This window comes from Halyomorpha halys, unplaced genomic scaffold (assembly GCF_000696795.3).
Source record: "Halyomorpha halys isolate HHAL.00 unplaced genomic scaffold, Hhal_1.1 Scaffold1097.1, whole genome shotgun sequence".
Classification (NCBI taxonomy): Eukaryota; Metazoa; Arthropoda; class Insecta; order Hemiptera; family Pentatomidae; genus Halyomorpha; species Halyomorpha halys.
Window position 1 is genome coordinate 23,593 of NW_027109442.1, and position 19,252 is coordinate 42,844.

Here is a 19,252-nt window from a genome sequence, read left to right on the forward strand (position 1 = left end):
TAGCCCTGAAGAAGGCTAGAAACTCTAGCCGAAACGTCGGCACATTAAAATAAGTTAATTATACTTATGTGTGTTTCATTGACCACACCCCCAACCATCTTCTCCTCATTTATCATCCACGGTCAACTATCTATACATTACATATAAAATAGTTTATCAGGTAAATAGGTTTGATGAATATATGATATAGTAGTAATGTCGTAAGCATATGTTTAAATTTTGTTTAATTTGGTTTTATAGCAACCTGAAGATGGGGGATAATCCCGAAGCGACGTTGTTATATGTGAAATAAATTGTTATATTTAAATAAGGAAGATTGTGTCATTCACCAATTTCATATTAGAAATATTATTAAATAATATTGTATATGAAAAAAATATAATTAGAATAAAAATAATAATAATATATATTTTTTTGAAGTGTGACTTCCATAAAAATAGAGTTAGCACGTATAACATCATTAACTAATGACTTATGTTATTAACATCATATGCTTATGACTCAAAGCAAAATTAAAACGGTTAAATAATTGCTTTGTATGATTCATCTTTGGGGTCCCCAGGGATGCCTCTGTCACCCAATTTTATGAATAATTGAAGTGGCTTTACCCCTCCTTCCGTCGTAAATATTTTCTTGCTTCCTTCCTCTATCCAGTTAACCAATCCTGCCGTCCATCGTACATCTCAGATATCCTCACACAGCTCACGGCCTTCAGAATTAAATGTAACTGCTCATCGAACCGCAGCCTTTGGTAGATCTTTCCTCATCCGTTCCTCTTCCCTATGGAATATATTCCCTCCTTTATACGTAGTTCTAACACCCTTCCAATCTTCAAATCCCGTATCTTCGACAACCTTCTGTCCACCCAATTCCGGAAGAATAACCATTGAAAGTTTTAAAAAAGCTTTATATATTTTCTGTATTTTATGTCTTAGATTTTCGTTTATAATTGTAAATATGTACACTAGCAGAAATTATATCTTTTCATTTATTTTTTAGTTTAATTGTATTTGATTTTTTATCAGTTTTTTTCTTTTTATTTACTATCAGAAGTCATCTTATGTTTTATGATATGACAAATGGTTTCATTTTATTTGTTTTATCATTATTTTATATATTCTGTTAATTATGGTTCTTTAATTGTATATTTTTAAATTTATTGTATTATTTTATTTTATGACATCTTATAATCTCTATTTTGTAATTTACTCTAAGGCTCTAAAGCCTAATTTTTACGCCTGTAAATTATTCTAAAGGGATCAATCCCAGAATAAATAAAGATTATTATTATTATTATTATTATTATGTTTAGAAATATCGATACTTAACATTAGGAATAAATTAGAAATGACATCAAAACCAGGCAGGCTATTTAAATTTCTTACAATTAAAAAACATTATTGCATATGTAACATTTTAAAACAATCTAAACTAAACATTTAAACAACAGAAGACTGTCCTGAACTAAGTTTAAATTTTTTTTCGTACCCTTCATTAAAATATAATTAGCGCTTTGTACATATATAATACATAAAATGTATTCTATGTACTTCTCCCTTTGATTGCCTGGTGGCACTATAAGGTGTTGATATCAGTCCAGATAAGGTGGTTTAGTCATGCTATAGTCAAAGGCTACGCTATGGAAATAATGGAACGTGTAGAGCGTTCTTCTGGTTAAACATCTAGAGATTAAAGAAGTTTCAGACTTTGGGTTAGATTTACGAATAAAAAATAAGCATAAATCCTTGTATTACCCAATAATGTGGGTACTACGAGGATTTTATATACACAACTTTGGCTAATATTATTCAGTTATGGTATGGATCGGGTTCAGTTCTCTTGGTCTGAAAGTATTGATCTCATTGTCGAAAAGTATGTTTAATCCATTTTGATTATTAATGTATTTGACATGGTGGATCCAGATCCCGCAAATCCCAGACTTGTACGAATGTTTGGTAAAGAAAGAAACAATCGTTATGCACACGCTTGTGTGTTCTTTTGACTTTTAATAACGACTGTCGCCTATATAGCTTTAATTTGAGTGCTAATAGACATCTGTACGTCACATAGTTTCTTGGGGAGCCGTGGCTGAGCCAAAATCTCCCCTCAGCTCACCTCTTCCAGCGCTCATACGTATAACCAATAAATATATGACAACTCTTTTATAACATATACAATACTAATTTTATAAAAACAAATAAATATTAATAAAACTTAATATATAATAAATTTTATGTTAAAATTAATAGTATGAACAGTATTTACAAATAGCGGCCGAGACGCAGTGTAGAAAACCCAAGACAAATAGGAATATGATTAATCTGACCATGGTTCTCTCAGTGTTCGAATCACATAGAAGATGGGGAAAGAATGCTTGTTCTCATATACTAGAATTCAAATTAACTTTTATCTTCTTGACATTATCACTAATGTAGAATTGTTCCGACTTAACAAGGGAACGAATTTCATATCAGGTGGATAGCTTTCCGTATTACTGTAAAAATTAACATATATCTAAGACAAATGAGGTGATAAAATTGAATAATTTTAAAACTATCTGGCACTGAGGTACATTAAAATAGATAGTATTGATTCTACATGAAGGTTTTGAATTCTTATCGATAAAATTCAGTAGGGAGATTCATGGAGGGGGGGGGGGTAAAATGAAATATCCCCTCCCATAATAGGAACCAAAAAAAAAAAAAAAAAAATCAGCTGAGTTTAAAATATTAAAATAAAATATTAAAATTTTCTAATGGCAAAATTTATTTTTTTTGTTCAAATATCCTAAAGGTTGTGTCATGAACTATTGAACTAACTTTTTTTTTTTTTTACTTATAATACATTTAGTAAATCTGATCTAAGTTAAATTGGAGTCTTACAGGCGTGTTGTGAAACTACCTATTGGTAGCACTCTAATGACATTTTACATTAGCTGGTCTCCTGGCCATCTTCTTTTCAGATGCCTCGGAGGATTGTCAGGAATGGAAGAGAATGCAAGGTTAGAAACTAGGGGGTTTGAGTGGTTAGAGAGTTTATAATGGAAGGAGTGATATCTGGTTCGGGCTAGATCGGTTACATAGGGGACATTAAGGTCTTTATGTATGATTTTATTTGTGACAAAGTAAGGAGCATTGAGGATTTTACGAAGGATTTGGATTGGAGCCCCAAAGCTCAACTCCATATGTCCAGATTGGCCTTATTACAGTGATGTAGATCAGTCTTTTGTAATGTGTTGGAAGTTTGGACCGTTTGTCTAGTAAGTGCTGTAATAGTCGAAATCGACGTGCAGTTTCCTCTCTTTTCAACTTAAAATTATTTATCTATTTTGTACCTAGCGTAATTATTATTTAAAAGTTTGGAAATTAAGTGACAAAATTTAAGGCACAATATTGTAATGTTCAAAAATTTATTAAGATATAAATGAATGGAATTTAATATTTTTTATAACTAAAATTCTCATATCTTAAGAGATAACTTGGGTTCAAATTAAAAACTTTAATATTAAATAGATAATTGAATTTTATTCAAATTTTATATTATAAAAGACTCTTAATCTCAGGGCGGGTTTCTAGGCAATCAGAAACAGACACTTTTACTATTAACACTTAATTAAATTAATATCTCTTTTACACATGTGTTTTTTAATTTAGTTATAACAAAACTAACCAATTTCATAAACTCTTCTTTTGATGATTCTTGGTATCTTCTTTTCTATAATGCTATGTCCTACTGTCAAAATGGCTTCCAGTCCTTCTAAAAAGCTATGTCTCTCTCACAACAATGGCTTCCAATCTTTCCCGCTTCCAGCCGACGGACGTCCTCTCATCAAGCAATCCAAACTCAGAGTCCCCTATTCTTCTTGGTTGTCTTCCTTTTTCAAACTGTCCACTCTAGCTGGACAGAAATTGATGAGGACCTCCTCATCCAGGAAACATCATTTCTCCTTCGCACCCAAACAACGAATGAATCTCAAAAACCAAAACCTGCCTCGATGTTCCATGTAAACATCGATTATTGCACAACAGTTAGGGATTTTTGCAAATAATTTACTTTCTGAATATTATTCTTTAGCACTATTTCTTGACTTCTATTTTTTCTTAAATTTACTGTATTTTCAATTATGATGGGAAGAGTTATAATAGTTATTATGATATTTGAATCTGCTCAACATGGCCTTGATTCTCCTTGATTCACTTTTTGAAGGATACGTACCGCCATCTTGGTTTTGCTTTGCATCACGAATTTATTATAGACAATGAAAATTGGTTAGCTTGCTTTTTGGATAAACAAAACAAATTAACAATCTTAAAATGATATATAAAATAAAACATATTAAAAACCCTTTATACATCAAAATATACTATTTACTCAAAAAGAGCATATTACAATATATTAAAAAAAGTGGGAGTGGGTAGCTCAGTGATAAGGCATTGCACTACTAACTTCAAGGACCTAGGTTCGAATCTGGCTGAGGTAGATAATTATTTTCAGTTTCACTGTAACCACGAATCAGCCCTGAGGGCTCTGGAGCCTGTTGGAGAATTTAAACATTGGAGAATTAAAATAAACTTTGTTGAGAGTAAATTGGATCGATTGTAGTTGCGTTATTATTTATATAAACTATTCTCAAATAACTAATTAGTAAATATATTAAATTAAAAAGAACTAATAAGAGTCTAAGGGGGGGGGGCCACCCGTAGCTCAGTGGTTAAGACACAGTCTTACCAATTTGATGTCTATTGGCGGTGCCGGTTCGAATCCGGCCTGGGACGTTGACTTTTTTCATTGAGTGGCGGTCCCACAAAATGAAGAACTTGACCCCCAACCATAGTTAGGCAGTAAGTCTAAGGGAGAGGTAAGTCTCATACAAAAGACACCCCTAATTAATTACAATGCTGCACATATTGAACATTTGTGAATAATAATAATGCTGAATTAATATACATATATATCAAAAATAAAATAAAATAGATAAAAATAATAATTCTTAAAATCAGAGAAAAAAGAAACAAAAGAAAAGTTAATAACAAAAACAATGACATTCATAGATTTTATAAAATATCTTACTGAGCTCTTATAAGGGGGAAAAAAATTAGTTTGAAAAAAAGACGTAGAGAAAAAATAAATAAATTATTAGTAAGAACTTTAAAATTTAATAAAAATAGATAAATACAGAATTTATAATAGGATGTCCTGCAGCAGCCTGGGCTTCAGTCTTCGGGCTGTGGTTGGATTTCCCAAGTTGTAAGTTACTACTTCTTTAACTGCCAATAACCGTAAGTGGAATTTTATGAACCGTTTTTTGAGAAAATTCTTTATTCATTCCATTTTGTAGTTTCCGATGCAATTGGCTTGAAAACAAAGAGGTATCAACTATCTTCAAAATTAAATTACCAATAGCCTACCAAAGTATGTAAAACTTTAAAAAATTTTCACTTTACTCAGTTACCTTAAATAAACTTACACAATAGTAGAAATATTGATTAATATATTTTATGTGAGAATCAAATTATGAATTTAATTATGTTAATACACTTTTAAATAAATTACTGAAAAGTTATGGATAAACCTGAAAATAGAATTTACATTGGCAATTAAATATTCCTTTAGATTTTACTAACGTTGTATTAAAGCTTTTCTATTATTGTTTAACAATCCAAAATCCTTAATGCTCCTTACTTTGTCATAAATCAAGTCATCCATCAGGACCTCAACGTTCCATATGTCACTAATTTGGCCAGAATCAGACACCAATTTATCCATGATAAACTTCCCAACCACCCAAACTCACTTGTTTTTAACCTGGCTTCTCCTTTATTGCCTGATAATCCCCCTAGGTATCTGAAAAGAAGGTGGCCTCAAGATCTCCTCAAGAAATTTTATAGTTCTATCAATGGGTAGATTGACATTCACATGTCTGTATCATACCATTGTATAACTAATATCAAATTGACTTATTGTATATAGTGCAGTTGTAAATATCAATAAATAAATTAAAAATATACATATATGTTATGTTCTCTGTCCAATATAACTTACAAGATCCTTAAAGTTCTGAACTGAAGAAAGTATCTAACATACAATGCACCAATAAAGATTATTTCCTTTTCTATCTTTCATATCATATGTCATTTAAGACTTGTATGCAGAATGCATTTCCTTTATTTGCAATGCTAATTATAAACGAAACAGATATGAGAAGGTATCTGTAATGGTCGTAGCCATGTCTTTTACTTATTTTTTTTCAGTTAAACATCGACTACATGTTTTTTTTGAAATTACAAGGCGGAAGCATTATATTTTAAAAAAAAATTTCACTAAGCCTCAAGTAATCAAAGAATTTGAAAACCGGACTAATCTCAGTCCTTAACAGTTCCAATGCTTAAGAAGTGTTGATAGCTGATTTTGTTTGTTTGAATATATATACATATATGTATATCTCTTCCCTAAACCTGAAGATGGTAGTAGGATCATAATGTAGAACACACTGCGGTTGAGAATTGACATGACTATGCAAACAATAAAGTTGCGAAATTTCACCAAAACAAAGTTGTATTATTGACTGATCCTCAAGACCCACCAAAAAATATATATACAATTATTGTTAATGTAGATACACGTAGATATTTATTTATATCCTATTCTTAAATCATTTTGTTTTATTGAATCCTATAGTTTCTCTTTAGTTTTAATGCTCCTCTCTTTTTGTATTCATTATATTAGCTACATGTTACATAGTATACATAATATCTTGTATAATATATATTTTATTCTTTTTTATATTTTAATATTGTATTCATATTTTTAATAAAGTTCACTTGATACCATACTTATTACAAATTCATTACCTCATTATTATTAATTTGTTAATTGTAAATTCATATCATTATTATTATTCTCTTCATACTTATGAAGTTCTTTCATTCATTTTTTTATTTTAATTAATTTTCGTTTTAGTATTTTGTGTTTAGTTAATTGAATTACTTATTCTATTGCTAAAAATTAATTTATATTCTTCTGTTCTAGATAATAAATCATAGCAGCATCCTAATAATCAAAAGGAAAACAATTTTTTTTTTTATCATTGTTAATACATGGTAATGTATATGTATCAATCATGGATTGATGAGTATGCTGTCTGTTCTAGCAACTCAATGTATTTAGGCAGTATAAGTTTTTCTTTACAGCAATCTCTCTCTTTTACATCAATAAACCATTCCTTACATTTCCAGCCATCTGTCTATCTTCAGGTGTTGATTCTTTTTTCATTATTGTTATTTCTTGCGTTTATTTTGCATCAGTATCCTTAAATAGTTATTCAATAGTCACTTTCTATGCACTTTTTCATCAAAATCATAAAATATATCACATTTGAAACCTCTAAAATTATCAATTGTTAATGATGCCTTGTTCATTATGCAATGTAAATAACTCAGAAGAAAAAAATGCAGAAAATATCATAAAATGATACCTTTTAATAGTAAAACTATCAAATCGATTTTTACTTTCACTTATGTATATATGAAATATATGGTAAGGGAAAGTGTTGCTATCAAGAAATATTTCTATTTAAATTTTTCAACGGCAATACACATTTTGAGGGCCCTAAGTCCAGATAATAAAGTCTCCCAAAATGGTCTGTATGTGAACAGCCTAGCTCAAAAAACAAAAAATTATACTAAACTGAAATTACATATTTAGGGCAAACATATACCTGGGATAAGACAGCCAATTTTTCGATTAAAATTGACCAAATGGTAGAGCTGGGCAGGTTATTTACATTTCTCACAAATAAAAACATTACTCTAGGAGTATTCATGATGTGTAAAATGTTAAGTGTTTTACAATATTAAATGTTATAAGTATAGGATTGTGAGCAGCCCTATATAAAGTCATGTGAAATGCATAAGAGCTCCTAACGGATTTTTTGTGCAACTTGTTTTATAACCTTTCCTTCCAAAACTTCATGCTATTTACTTCTAAGTTTTGATTGAAGTAATTTATTACAACATGCTTAAAGTAAGTGAAAAGTAGAAGTTGTTTGAAAGTTTGGCTACTGAGTGCCTTGTTGATCATTTAACTAGTGAAGAAGAGAATCAAGATAATAAGCTAATTGACAACTGTCATTACATTATTATTATTGTCGTCCATTACTTTATTAATTATAAAATACTAACACAATCAAAACACAAAGTACAAGCTAGTAAATTAACACGATAACAAACGAATGGTGACGAGCTCAGCTGGTTTGTTGCGTGACGTCATTCTCCATTTAACAGACCTAGTAACATACTCTCAACCATGTCATATTGTTTTAACATGGTAAAATAATGAAATATTTCTCCATTAACACGCTTAAACATGTTAAACTAAAGATCATGAATACCCCTTCTATATGTAACATCATGACACAGACAATAAGCTATAGATCATATTCAGAGGGCCCAGATCTAAGTTAGAGATTTTGGGTTACATTGAAAAATTAAAAAAATAAGTTCTAATTCTTTTGGTTTTCTGATTTTCTCTAAAACATCTTTAACAATTTTAATTAAACTCGGTAAGCCAACATATAATTTTATGGAATTTAATATTCGATAGGTTCTATTCTCATTAAAATAGTCTGACAGTGCTAAAATGAGTATTTGTCAAAAAATCTTCCAATAAAATATGCTTAATTTTATAATTATAATAATAACCAGTACCAGTTCTCATAGTTAACAATAATAACAGCGGATAAATGCAAAATATTAAAGAATTATATGAATAAATAAAGGAAAAAAATCGATACATCCGGTGCGTAAAGGAAAAGTGGAAACAGCCCAATCTTTCCCAATTACATAACCGCTTCTTTACCTTTTGTTAAACTATTATATTCTTGGCAGGGAGAAAAAATTTATTTTGCACAGTGAAACAATAATTCTTAATTAAAACAGTGCTACTACCTGTTAGATAATGCTTGAAACTGGAGTTGGGCAAAAATTAGCTATAGTTGAAACTAATAGCTAAAATTGCCATGGATACGATATTTATTTATCAATGATTCATTCATGAATTTGGATCGTATCCATAGCAATTTTTGCTTGTTGTGTAAATAGTGATGAACTTAAATTAGTATAAAATAATAAGAGAAGCAGGAAATAAAAACTCTACTAAATGAATGTTTTATTTATAAAAATATATTTATTCGTATTTTTACTTTGTTTTAATACTAATAAAAAAACAAAAAACAAATGACTTAGATAAGATCTTATTAGTTGTATAAAAATTGAGTTGATATTTTATCAACTAAGTAAAAATGCAGTCAACTTTGATTCTTCTCCTGTAACTTTTTTTTCTTTATTTAAAAAAGTTCATATTAAATTAATTATAATTACTTTTTTTTTTTTTTTTTTTTACAATGGATACTTTATAAATACTTTTTGATTTTCATTATGTACTTAAACATTACTATTATTATACATGATAGTCCGGTAATATTGGTTGCAGTTCTCGAAAGTGAGTAGCAGCCAGGGTTAGAAGAGTAGACACGACGAAGACAGCGTGCTGAGAAGGATCACGTAATTCCCAGAGAAAAAAAATACATAACAGAAGTACTACCGCACTCGCCCAGCTTTCTACAGTTCTATATTTTGAATTATACGCCAACAGGTATAGCTGAAATGAATAAATAATGCTTTAAAGCATTTAAGTCAATAAATATGTATTAGGACATGAATATCAAAACAAATGGATACATATATAAAATAATCACAATGGGAAACATGACATTAATGAATATGAATGAAATCAATTAGCATGAATGAAATCAATTAACATGAATGAAATTAACTAATATGAATGAAATCCATTAACATGATACTGATTAGATTAGTAAAATTAATTATTGCCACAGTTCAGACGTACACGCCATTATTTATTCATTAAAAAAGGAAATTTTTAAGGAATTCCGGCCATGACTGTGAACTTCATCTCTAGCTAGTAAGTATATTATTCCAGCTTTATTCACCATTGTTTTATCTATTTATATACTGAGTATTTTACTATGAGCTATTATTAATATCATAGACAGTACCGTAATATAATAAAGTACATATACTGCAATATCGTTATATTATAGTATGTTTGAAATTATAAAAATAAAGCAGACTTATCTACTCGTATATCAATAAATGAATAAATAAATAAATTTATTTCATACATAAACTTGATTTTCATATACGTATACATAATGTTATTTTTTCATTCTTTCATAATTTTGACATTAGTATAGTCTCATACTGTTTTTTTTTTTATTGTCCTATATTTTACTTTCACACAATACATTTTCTTCCCACCTATATTATTTATTATATTATTTTTACTTTTTATTGGTTATGGTAGTAATTATATTTTTCACATAGCACTAATAAAGGCCTCAAATTCTAGTCGAAATATTGGCATTAATAAAGTAAGTTTTACTTAGTTATTTCTTGAAGAAGTTTGTCGGGGGGTGCGGTCAGCAAAGAACAACATAAATAAACAAAACCATATTTATTTATTTTATGCCAGCATGGTTTTGTTTATTTATGTTGTTCTTTGCTGACCGCACCCCCCGACAAACTTCTTCAAGCATTAATCTACGGTCAACTATCTACACCTCACTTTACTTAGTTATGTTCTCTATTGACAACACTCCCGATCATCTCTTCATATAATATCCATGGTCGATAACAAATATGTAGTTATTATTTATTCTATTCATTGAAAAATGAAATAATATATTATTTCAAAATTTTTTGAGACAAGGTAATTATTTATTAAATAAAACCAAAAATTGTATCCAATACTGTCTCAACACTTTATTTCTTACTAGTCCAACGTTTCGGCTATTCCAGCCATCTTCAATACAAATCTCCTCCTCACGTTAATTCACAATTTCTATTGCAGGCTATTCTGCCCAGGTCATTTTCTTCATTCTAATTTCAAACCTATTTATTTAAAATTTAAAACCATTAACATTTATTTTTCTCTATAAAATTATCAACAATATAAAATATAGCACCATATAACAAACTATTTATTAATAGCCTGCAATAGAAATTGTGAATTAATGTGAGGAGCAGATTTGTATTGAAGATGTCCTTGAAGATGGCTGGAATGGCCAAAACGTTGGACTAGTAAGAAATAAAGTGTTGAGACAGTATTGGATACAATTTTTGGTTTTATTTAATAAATAAAATAATATTAATAAGAAATATAAGAAGATTTGGTCAAAAAAGAACAAATAGTTTTTAACTATTTAATGTCCGATGTTTCGCTATCAGATATCGAATATCTGTTTAATCTATCGCTTTGAACAGCTCTGATGAAGCCCAGAAAAGTGGGGCGAAACGTCGGACATTAAATAATTAAAAGCTATTTGTTCTTTTTTGACCGCAACCCTGACTATCTTCTAATATTTAAGTTTTACGGTCAACTATATATGTCTATACGTAATATTAACAATAGAATTAATATTAGACAATTTTCTATCGTAGAAATATTTATACCTGGTATATTCTGAAAAAACTTTCTAAAAGGTAAACTAATCCATGAATAGGGCTTGGTCCATCAAATTCCTAAAAAAAAGGGAAAGTAAAATCAAAACTAAATACAAATTTTTAAAAATATATATATCAAACATTATAATCACCTCTAAAGTTGAAACCTGGAGAGCGGATATCCCTCTATAAAATCCTAATAAGATGAGAAGAAAGGAAAGGAGCATCGCGACCCAGGCAAAAGGTGAAATTGGTTGTAGTCTTGGATGAGGACCAACTGTAATAGATTTACAAGAAAAAAAAATTAATAAATTACAACAAATCTACCTATAAGATGAAATTTTTTGAGATTCATGCCGGTGCTAATTGTCTACACCGGAAGAAAAAAAGTTTCCATGCAATTTGAGTTGAAATGTATCAATGATTCTCTTATTGTATTGGAGGAATGAGTATAATGGGTAGGGGGCACGCTTCCAGGGCGACTGATGCCAAAAGGTGGTTTATTCATTTCGTAGGCCTGGCATCTGTTAGCCATGTTTAACAGATGAGAGTTGCTGTCACACCCTGTATGCCAGAAAAGGCCATGCAGGAGCATTAAAAAAAAAGTTTAAAGTTACTTAACCCCTAAACTTGTACACTTGCGTTAATTCAAGTGGTCAAACTGTGTATACTCAGAATACACGAACATATTCAGAATTGAAAATAACAATGTTGTTCAATGAAGCAACTCAAGAATAGAGGGGAAAAAAATAGTAAGCTCTATGGCTTATACAATAATGCATAAATTATATATTTCATAAAATCACAAAATGGTTGGGGTAGGTTCTGAGGATGTGCCATTAGACAGTACTAAAAAAGATGTATCAAAGCAGAATTTATTAGTACAGAAGATAGGAAGACGAAGACTTTCATTTTCATGATTTGTCAATTCTTATGTTTGTATCTTATTTTTCATTTAGTCCTGATAAAGCCCTGAAAACTGTAACATTTGATTAACAATAAATAGTTTTCTTTTTATTTTGATACCTTTATTGACCACCACCCGGACTGTCTTCCAAAAAAATTAATAGGTCAATCTAGTGACATTTTAATAACAGTTCTGAACTACTACTGAAATTTATATTACTAAGCTACTATGAGAACCAAAAATATGAGACAACTCAAAAATAGAATGTTCTTCATAAATTAGTGTTTCATTCATATATATATATTTACAAGACAGACACTTGAACTCATCATCTTAATTAAATTCCAAAACCAATTTCTATAAACATATGCTTATAAAATTAAAAGCCCAAGTGGATGTAAATGTATTTTCTGGATAATGTAGTAACCATATGGGCTGTAGTCTTCTAATCAGACCAAGTATAAATTTATTTTTATCAGTGAATTAAAATCTCTCAATCATTGTTAGATTACATTATAAATCAGTGTTTTGAATAATTAAAATACTTTAAAATTATAATTAATGAGAATATTGTTCTAATTCATGAATTGTATGCAAATTTATTTACATAAATAAACTTAACAATCGTTATGTAATTGTTTAACTTACATAATAGAATTTCATAAGGAACAAATAGAATTAATTAACATTTTAAAACACAATTTCATTGATTGATTTTATACCTCCTAGATGAAGGGCTGGTTTTGGCCTATAGCCATTACGCACGGGTTCGATATCTGTCAGTGCCAACTGACGAGGTGGTCGAAGTCTCAGTTCTGTTTCTACATCAGCTAAATTCAACCTAGACATCAAATTTTGTGGCTTGTTAAAAGCAAGCCTGGTTTTATGTATGACACTGTCTGAAAAATTATTAATAAAAAGGAGGTTAGAGAGAAATAATTGGCAAACTGGAATGGAATGATAGTCTGCGAGATATACTGACCAAATTCAATAAATTCATAAGGTCTCCTTGCTTGGACAACTCTTGATTGACTATACCTTTGAGCAAACTCTATCATTAATTCCTTCAAAAAACTATATGCTAAAGCTGGAGGGTAATGCGGTTCAGTCATAACAACATAGGAAATTCCCAGACAAGATGTAAGGCTGAAATAAATGAATATTAATAAAAAAAAAAGATTTTGATTGCATTTCATTTCCATTCCAAATCAGAAACTTCACCAAACTCACTATATGGAAACGTTTCCTAAGTACAGGGAACATTTTTCTGGTAACTGCGGCGACTTATAGGCCAACATTTTTACATATTTCTTGCTGTCTTTAATACTTTGATTGAGTACATCATTAAAGTCTGTGTTAGCTGATAAGGGCAAACCATCGTTGGTCCTCACGATTTGGGCATAAATTATCATCACCTCGAGAATATAATTTATATAATAATATTGGTATGGTTATTTTTCAAAAATATATATTTATAAAAAAAAGGAAAACAATTTACAAAATAAAACCTTAAACACGAGACTTGTAACCTAACTAAAACCTGTACTACAGCTGTCAACAAAATCAAAGGGCGGGCCACGTAACCCCAACACTTTCTTACACCTTCCGATAGATGGCTCTCATAGTTCTATTATAACAACACTTTCTTTGAAAAATTATTAAAATTTAATTTAAATTAAATTAATTATTAAAAACATATTTTTAAAATCATTCATTATCTTATTTTATTTCACATTAATAGTTATTTACTGATGATTATAATGTTTTGTTTCAATGTAGATTTTCTTCATTTCATGATTACAAATTGGCTTATAATCTATCTTGCTGAATTCATAAAAGTATTTCTAATGGCGCTTTAATGTTCCTATAAAACAAGTAATTATTATTTTTTTAGAATCCATAAAAATGTATTATTGTTTATTTCGAATTAAAACTGTTATTGTAAGTTTTAGAAAACAACTATTATTTGGTTAAATATTGTTATTCATTACATTATGGATTTTTTTTTATATTTTTGTATTCTTGAATGATAAGAGTAGTAGAAACTAAGCAATCTAGATTTATTTATGAAATATAGAAAACAAAATCAAGACTACTACACTCCTATAAAGTAAAAATTAAATCAAGTAGTGATAATTAATAAGTCCAAAAAAATCATTCTGGAGAAATCTCATAAGAATTTTCAAAATCAGAAAAAAATTACATATACATTGTCGATTATTTTTAAAATATTAATTTTTTATTTTAGTTCACCATTGCTTAACGTTATACTATGTTAATAAAAAATGTGTGTCAAGACTTAAAGATTAGTTAATAATAAAATGAAAATAATTGGAAAACTTTCTTTTCATTAGTCTTTTCAAAAGATTATGAATTAATATTTATAATACAATATTATTATAACAAACCCTTCAATAAATGGGTTTCCAAATAAATTTTATTTTTTATGAACCAGCTCTAGAATGTCTTTGTTAATGAATTATTTTTTTCTGTGAACATTGTTCTTTCCGAATTAAATTAAAAGTGAGAAAAATGTATGTAATCTTATACAGTTCGTAAGTAACAAACTGTTTTGGTTAACATCAGTTTATTGAGAAAGCAAGGATGAACAGTGCCTTAAGGTTTTCGAAAATGAAATATTATGTAAAATATTCGGACTTACAAAAGGATGAATTAATGGGAGAATTTAGAAGGCTACACAATGCTGAATTAAGGGAATTGCATTCAGTGAATATAATTAAGGTTATAGCATTGTGGCATATTAGATAGGTGTGTAAGGTTGTAGGGCGTAGTAACGAGCTGATCCCTAAAATGTTCTAAACACTGAACCGACGAGTAAACGTCCGAGGGTTAGGCTGAAACATAGATTGGAGGATTGCGTTAACACTGATTTAGTGGAATTTCGTTTTTCTAACAGGATAACCTAATCCATTGGTTTTAAGGGATTGAATCAGACTTTTTTTTTTCACTTTTTAGTTATTGATTAGTCAATGTTTTTAGTTTTATTCAGAGTTTATTTTCAATAAGACTGGCCTTTAATAGGTAAAACTGGTGCAGCTCCACCAATAATGTAATCAAATAATAAAAGATGTAAGCAAGAATAAACAAAATTTAAACTTAGTTGTAAGTTTCGTCAATTGCAGTTGAAATAAAAAAAATAAACAAATAAAGTTGACTAATACTTTTTATTGATCAAGAATGATTGCAATAATAGATTGGGACAAACACCGTGAAACTAGAAGATACAGACTGGTAAATATTTAGGAAAAATGTTCTTTTTTTTTTTATAGACTATAATAATCAAATATTATATTCTTATATTCTGTAGGATTTAGAATTTGTATTTATTGATTTTAAAATGGATTTAGTGAATGACACAATTTCTTCCTTATTAAACTATAATAGTTTATTTCATATCATACAGCAACGTTTCGGGAGATTTCCCCCATCTTCAGGCTGCTAAAAAACAAATTCAACAAAACCATAAACATGTGCTTACAACAACACTAATATATCATATACACTCAAAGAACTATTTATAAATTATTAACTTGATAACAAAAATAATAAAGAAAATAAGGAAGAAATTGTGTCATTCACTAAATCCATTTTAATTCCATAAGACTCTTCCAGTTAAAGGATTATTAAATATGTATTTATTGATATTTAATAGCAAATAAAAGTTTTTTAATTAGTATAAAAATAGAAGACAATTTTAGTAAATAAATGAGAATTAAAATGATAAAATGTATGTTTACTTTCTGTCAGATTCAAATATGCAAAATAAAAATGAGTTCAGTGTATTAAAAATAAAAATGTATGAAAATTACTTAAACCTTTGGTTATGAGAATTTGAAAATTATAGAAAGGTGCGTAACATTAAACAAAAAAATATTTAAGGGCTATATATGTATATATAGTTGACCGTAAAAATTTATATATAAGAAGATGGTCAGGGTTGCGGTCAAAAGATCCTGACCATCTTCTTATATATTTAAGGGCTAGTTCATAAAAAATAAACTTTATTTGGAAATCCATTCATTGAATGCAATATTGTATTATAAAAGTAATATAAACATCAATTTTCTGAAAAGACTGATGAAAAGAAACTTTTCTAATTATTTTCATTTTATTATTAAGTAATCTATGTCATCTATGTGATCTATGACATCAGTTTATTAACATAGTATATTGTTACTTAAGTTGTGTTACTAAAATAAAAAACACACAATTTCAATATTTTAAAATAATAAAAAATCTATATATAATTTTTTTCTGACTTTGAATATTCTTTCAAATTATCTTCATAATAAAGCATTATTTTATGAATTATTTTTTTTTTTTAGTTTATAAGTGTCTACTGCTTGATTTTGATTTTTACTACAGCAGTGCAATGGTCTTAATTTTTTTTTCTATATCTTACATATAAATATGCATAAATATAGCTTGCTTAGTTTCTATTACTCTTTTTGGTGCGGTTCGGGAGCGTCGTTCAGTATATTTATTTGTAATATTTAAAAGTATAGTTTATGTTTGAGTAAATTTCTTAGTTACCATCGTCCACATATGGTTTCTTACGTTTCGGAAACTGCTGTGTTTAAATATCTTGGCAGAAACTGAGCATTTAGAAAGAAGCACCTGATTACTGTGAGAAATAGGGTAAGTTGTATCTCACATTATTATTATTATTATTTTTTTTTTTGTTTTCTTTTGTTAATCTGCTGAGCTGACAAAAACTTCCAACAAGAACATATTATTATTTATAATCTTAACTCTTAAGACTGGTTAATATTGTTTAAATAAATAAAAATATTTATCCATTTTAGTCTTAAAATATTTTTTATTTCTTTATAATTCCGACGTTTAAACGTTAACGCCAATTCGGCCACCCTCAAGGACAATCTTAGAAATTACCCTAATTTATGGATTGTTGTAAATGACCTAGGCAGAATAGCCTGCATGAAGTTGTTTTTTAAATGATTTTGTTCTAAAATTATATTAATATTATCTTTGAGGATGGCCGAATTGGCCAAAACGTCGGGCTTATAAAGTAATAAAAAATGTTTTTAGACTAAAATGGATAAAAACTTTTATTTATTTATACATTATTATTATTCATATAATTGACAAATATGACGATACATAGTACATGAGTATGGAGTAAATCCCAAAATGTATATTATAATAATATTTTCTTATTGGAAGTTTTCTCCATCTCAGCATATTAACAAATTAATATAAACAACTTCTTTGAAAAGAAAATCCAGAATTTATTGTTTTCTTTTTTCTTCCAACAATGAAGCACATATTGGAAAATTCCTTATCTACTTTATTTGATATATTTCATAAATAGTATACATAGCCCATCTAATTTTGAATATATGTAATTAAAAATATTTTGACGGAAAATTATGTTGTTTTTATGTATTTTTTGGTATGACTTCCTATTTGAAATCATATTTTAAAGTTTAATTAATTCTCAATATTATTATTTGCATAAGTAAAAGGTGTAGTGAATTTTGATAAGGTTGATATTGGCCCATTTCTACATTAAACCAACTTTTTTCTAAATTTAGACCAAACCAAATGTGCCTTTTTGAAGCTTAGGTTTATCAAGCTTAATTCGTTTACATATGCATTGTAGTGATAAAATTTGATGTAACTGATAATAAACCATTAAGTTATCAACTTGCATAATCCCAGAGAATTTCATCAAAATCAGGTTATCGGAAGCGGATGTGACTACAGACAGACAGACTGACAGATTCGAAATTGATTATACTTGAAATTGATTCAATTCAAAGATTTATTATGAAGAAGATGGTCAGTTGGTTGTTGCACGGGTGAGAATAGGAGTGTATTGCAGTGATGAAATTTGATTAAATTGATTAGTAACCATAAAGGTACCAAATTGCATGATCCCGTAAAATATCAAATTATGAAGAAGATGGTCAGTTGGTTGTTGCACGAGTGAGAATAGGATATTCCAACTTAACACACATCCACTTAATCACAAAAGAGGACCAACCTAAATGCCAAACCTGTCAGTCCCCATTATCCATAAAATATATAATTGAAGAATGCACATCATTTTATCAAGCCTTAAAAAATAATGAAACCTCATTCAAGATAATTAGCTCTAAAGCATATTCCATAGACAAAATCATAAAAGTTCGGAAAGAAACCCAAATGTATTTTAAAATATACATTACCAATATCGACCAGTGTAGTTGCTAAAAGAAAACAGTCTGTATTACAATTATTCATCTATCAAATGCCATAGACAAGAAGATAAATAAAGCAAAAAGAGCATAATAACCAAGAAGTTGATTGCCAAGAATAAAACTATAAACTAATCTAATTAAAATTATTAATGAAAAAAGAATTATTTGAAAACAATTTCAACTATTGTTGAATGAATTAGTTTTCAAAAGTATAGGAGTGGAATTTAATAATGAAGAATAAATAAATTTTTGTTTGATAATGAATTATTTATTTTGTTTCCTCTTGTAACTGTGGATCAGGGACACACAATAAGTAACAGGAATTTAAATTATTTAGTATTATAACTAGTATATATTATAACATTCATTTTATCAAATTTATGTATTTATTTTTATGGTACATTGAAGATATGACTAGGTCAGAGTGCTACATTACATACAAATGTAGTTCCACTCTTGATGAACTCTCTGCCATAGTCATCCTGATAAAGGCCCCAACACTTGAGGTTGAAACTCAACACTCAATAAAATATAAGCTTAACTTATTAGTGATCTATCCAACCTTCTATAATAAACCTTTAATTTTTAGGACCAAGTTG

General features: G+C 28.7%; 1 protein-coding gene and 1 long non-coding RNA gene across 2 annotated transcripts in view; both read right to left on the reverse strand.

The window, feature by feature from the left end:
* The window catches only part of LOC136795814 (uncharacterized), a 12,333-nt gene extending 10,001 nt beyond the window's left edge, over positions 1–2,332 (reverse strand). Inside the window, exon 1 of the long non-coding RNA XR_010843495.1 lies at positions 2,266–2,332. This is a non-coding gene — a long non-coding RNA (uncharacterized lncRNA). The remainder of the gene's footprint in view (positions 1–2,265) is intronic.
* Positions 2,333–9,325: 6,993 nt separating this feature from the next.
* LOC106688275 (vesicle-trafficking protein SEC22a) lies at positions 9,326–13,984 on the reverse strand. The gene is made up of 6 exons (XM_014432667.3): positions 13,660–13,984; positions 13,412–13,575; positions 13,152–13,328; positions 11,675–11,799; positions 11,532–11,600; positions 9,326–9,657 (listed from the first exon to the last, which is right to left on the reverse strand). Exons 1-6 carry the CDS (start codon positions 13,839–13,841, stop codon positions 9,457–9,459), a joined length of 918 nt encoding a protein of 305 aa, XP_014288153.1. The 5' UTR covers positions 13,842–13,984; the 3' UTR covers positions 9,326–9,456.
* Between the last annotated feature and the right edge of the window lie 5,268 nt (positions 13,985–19,252).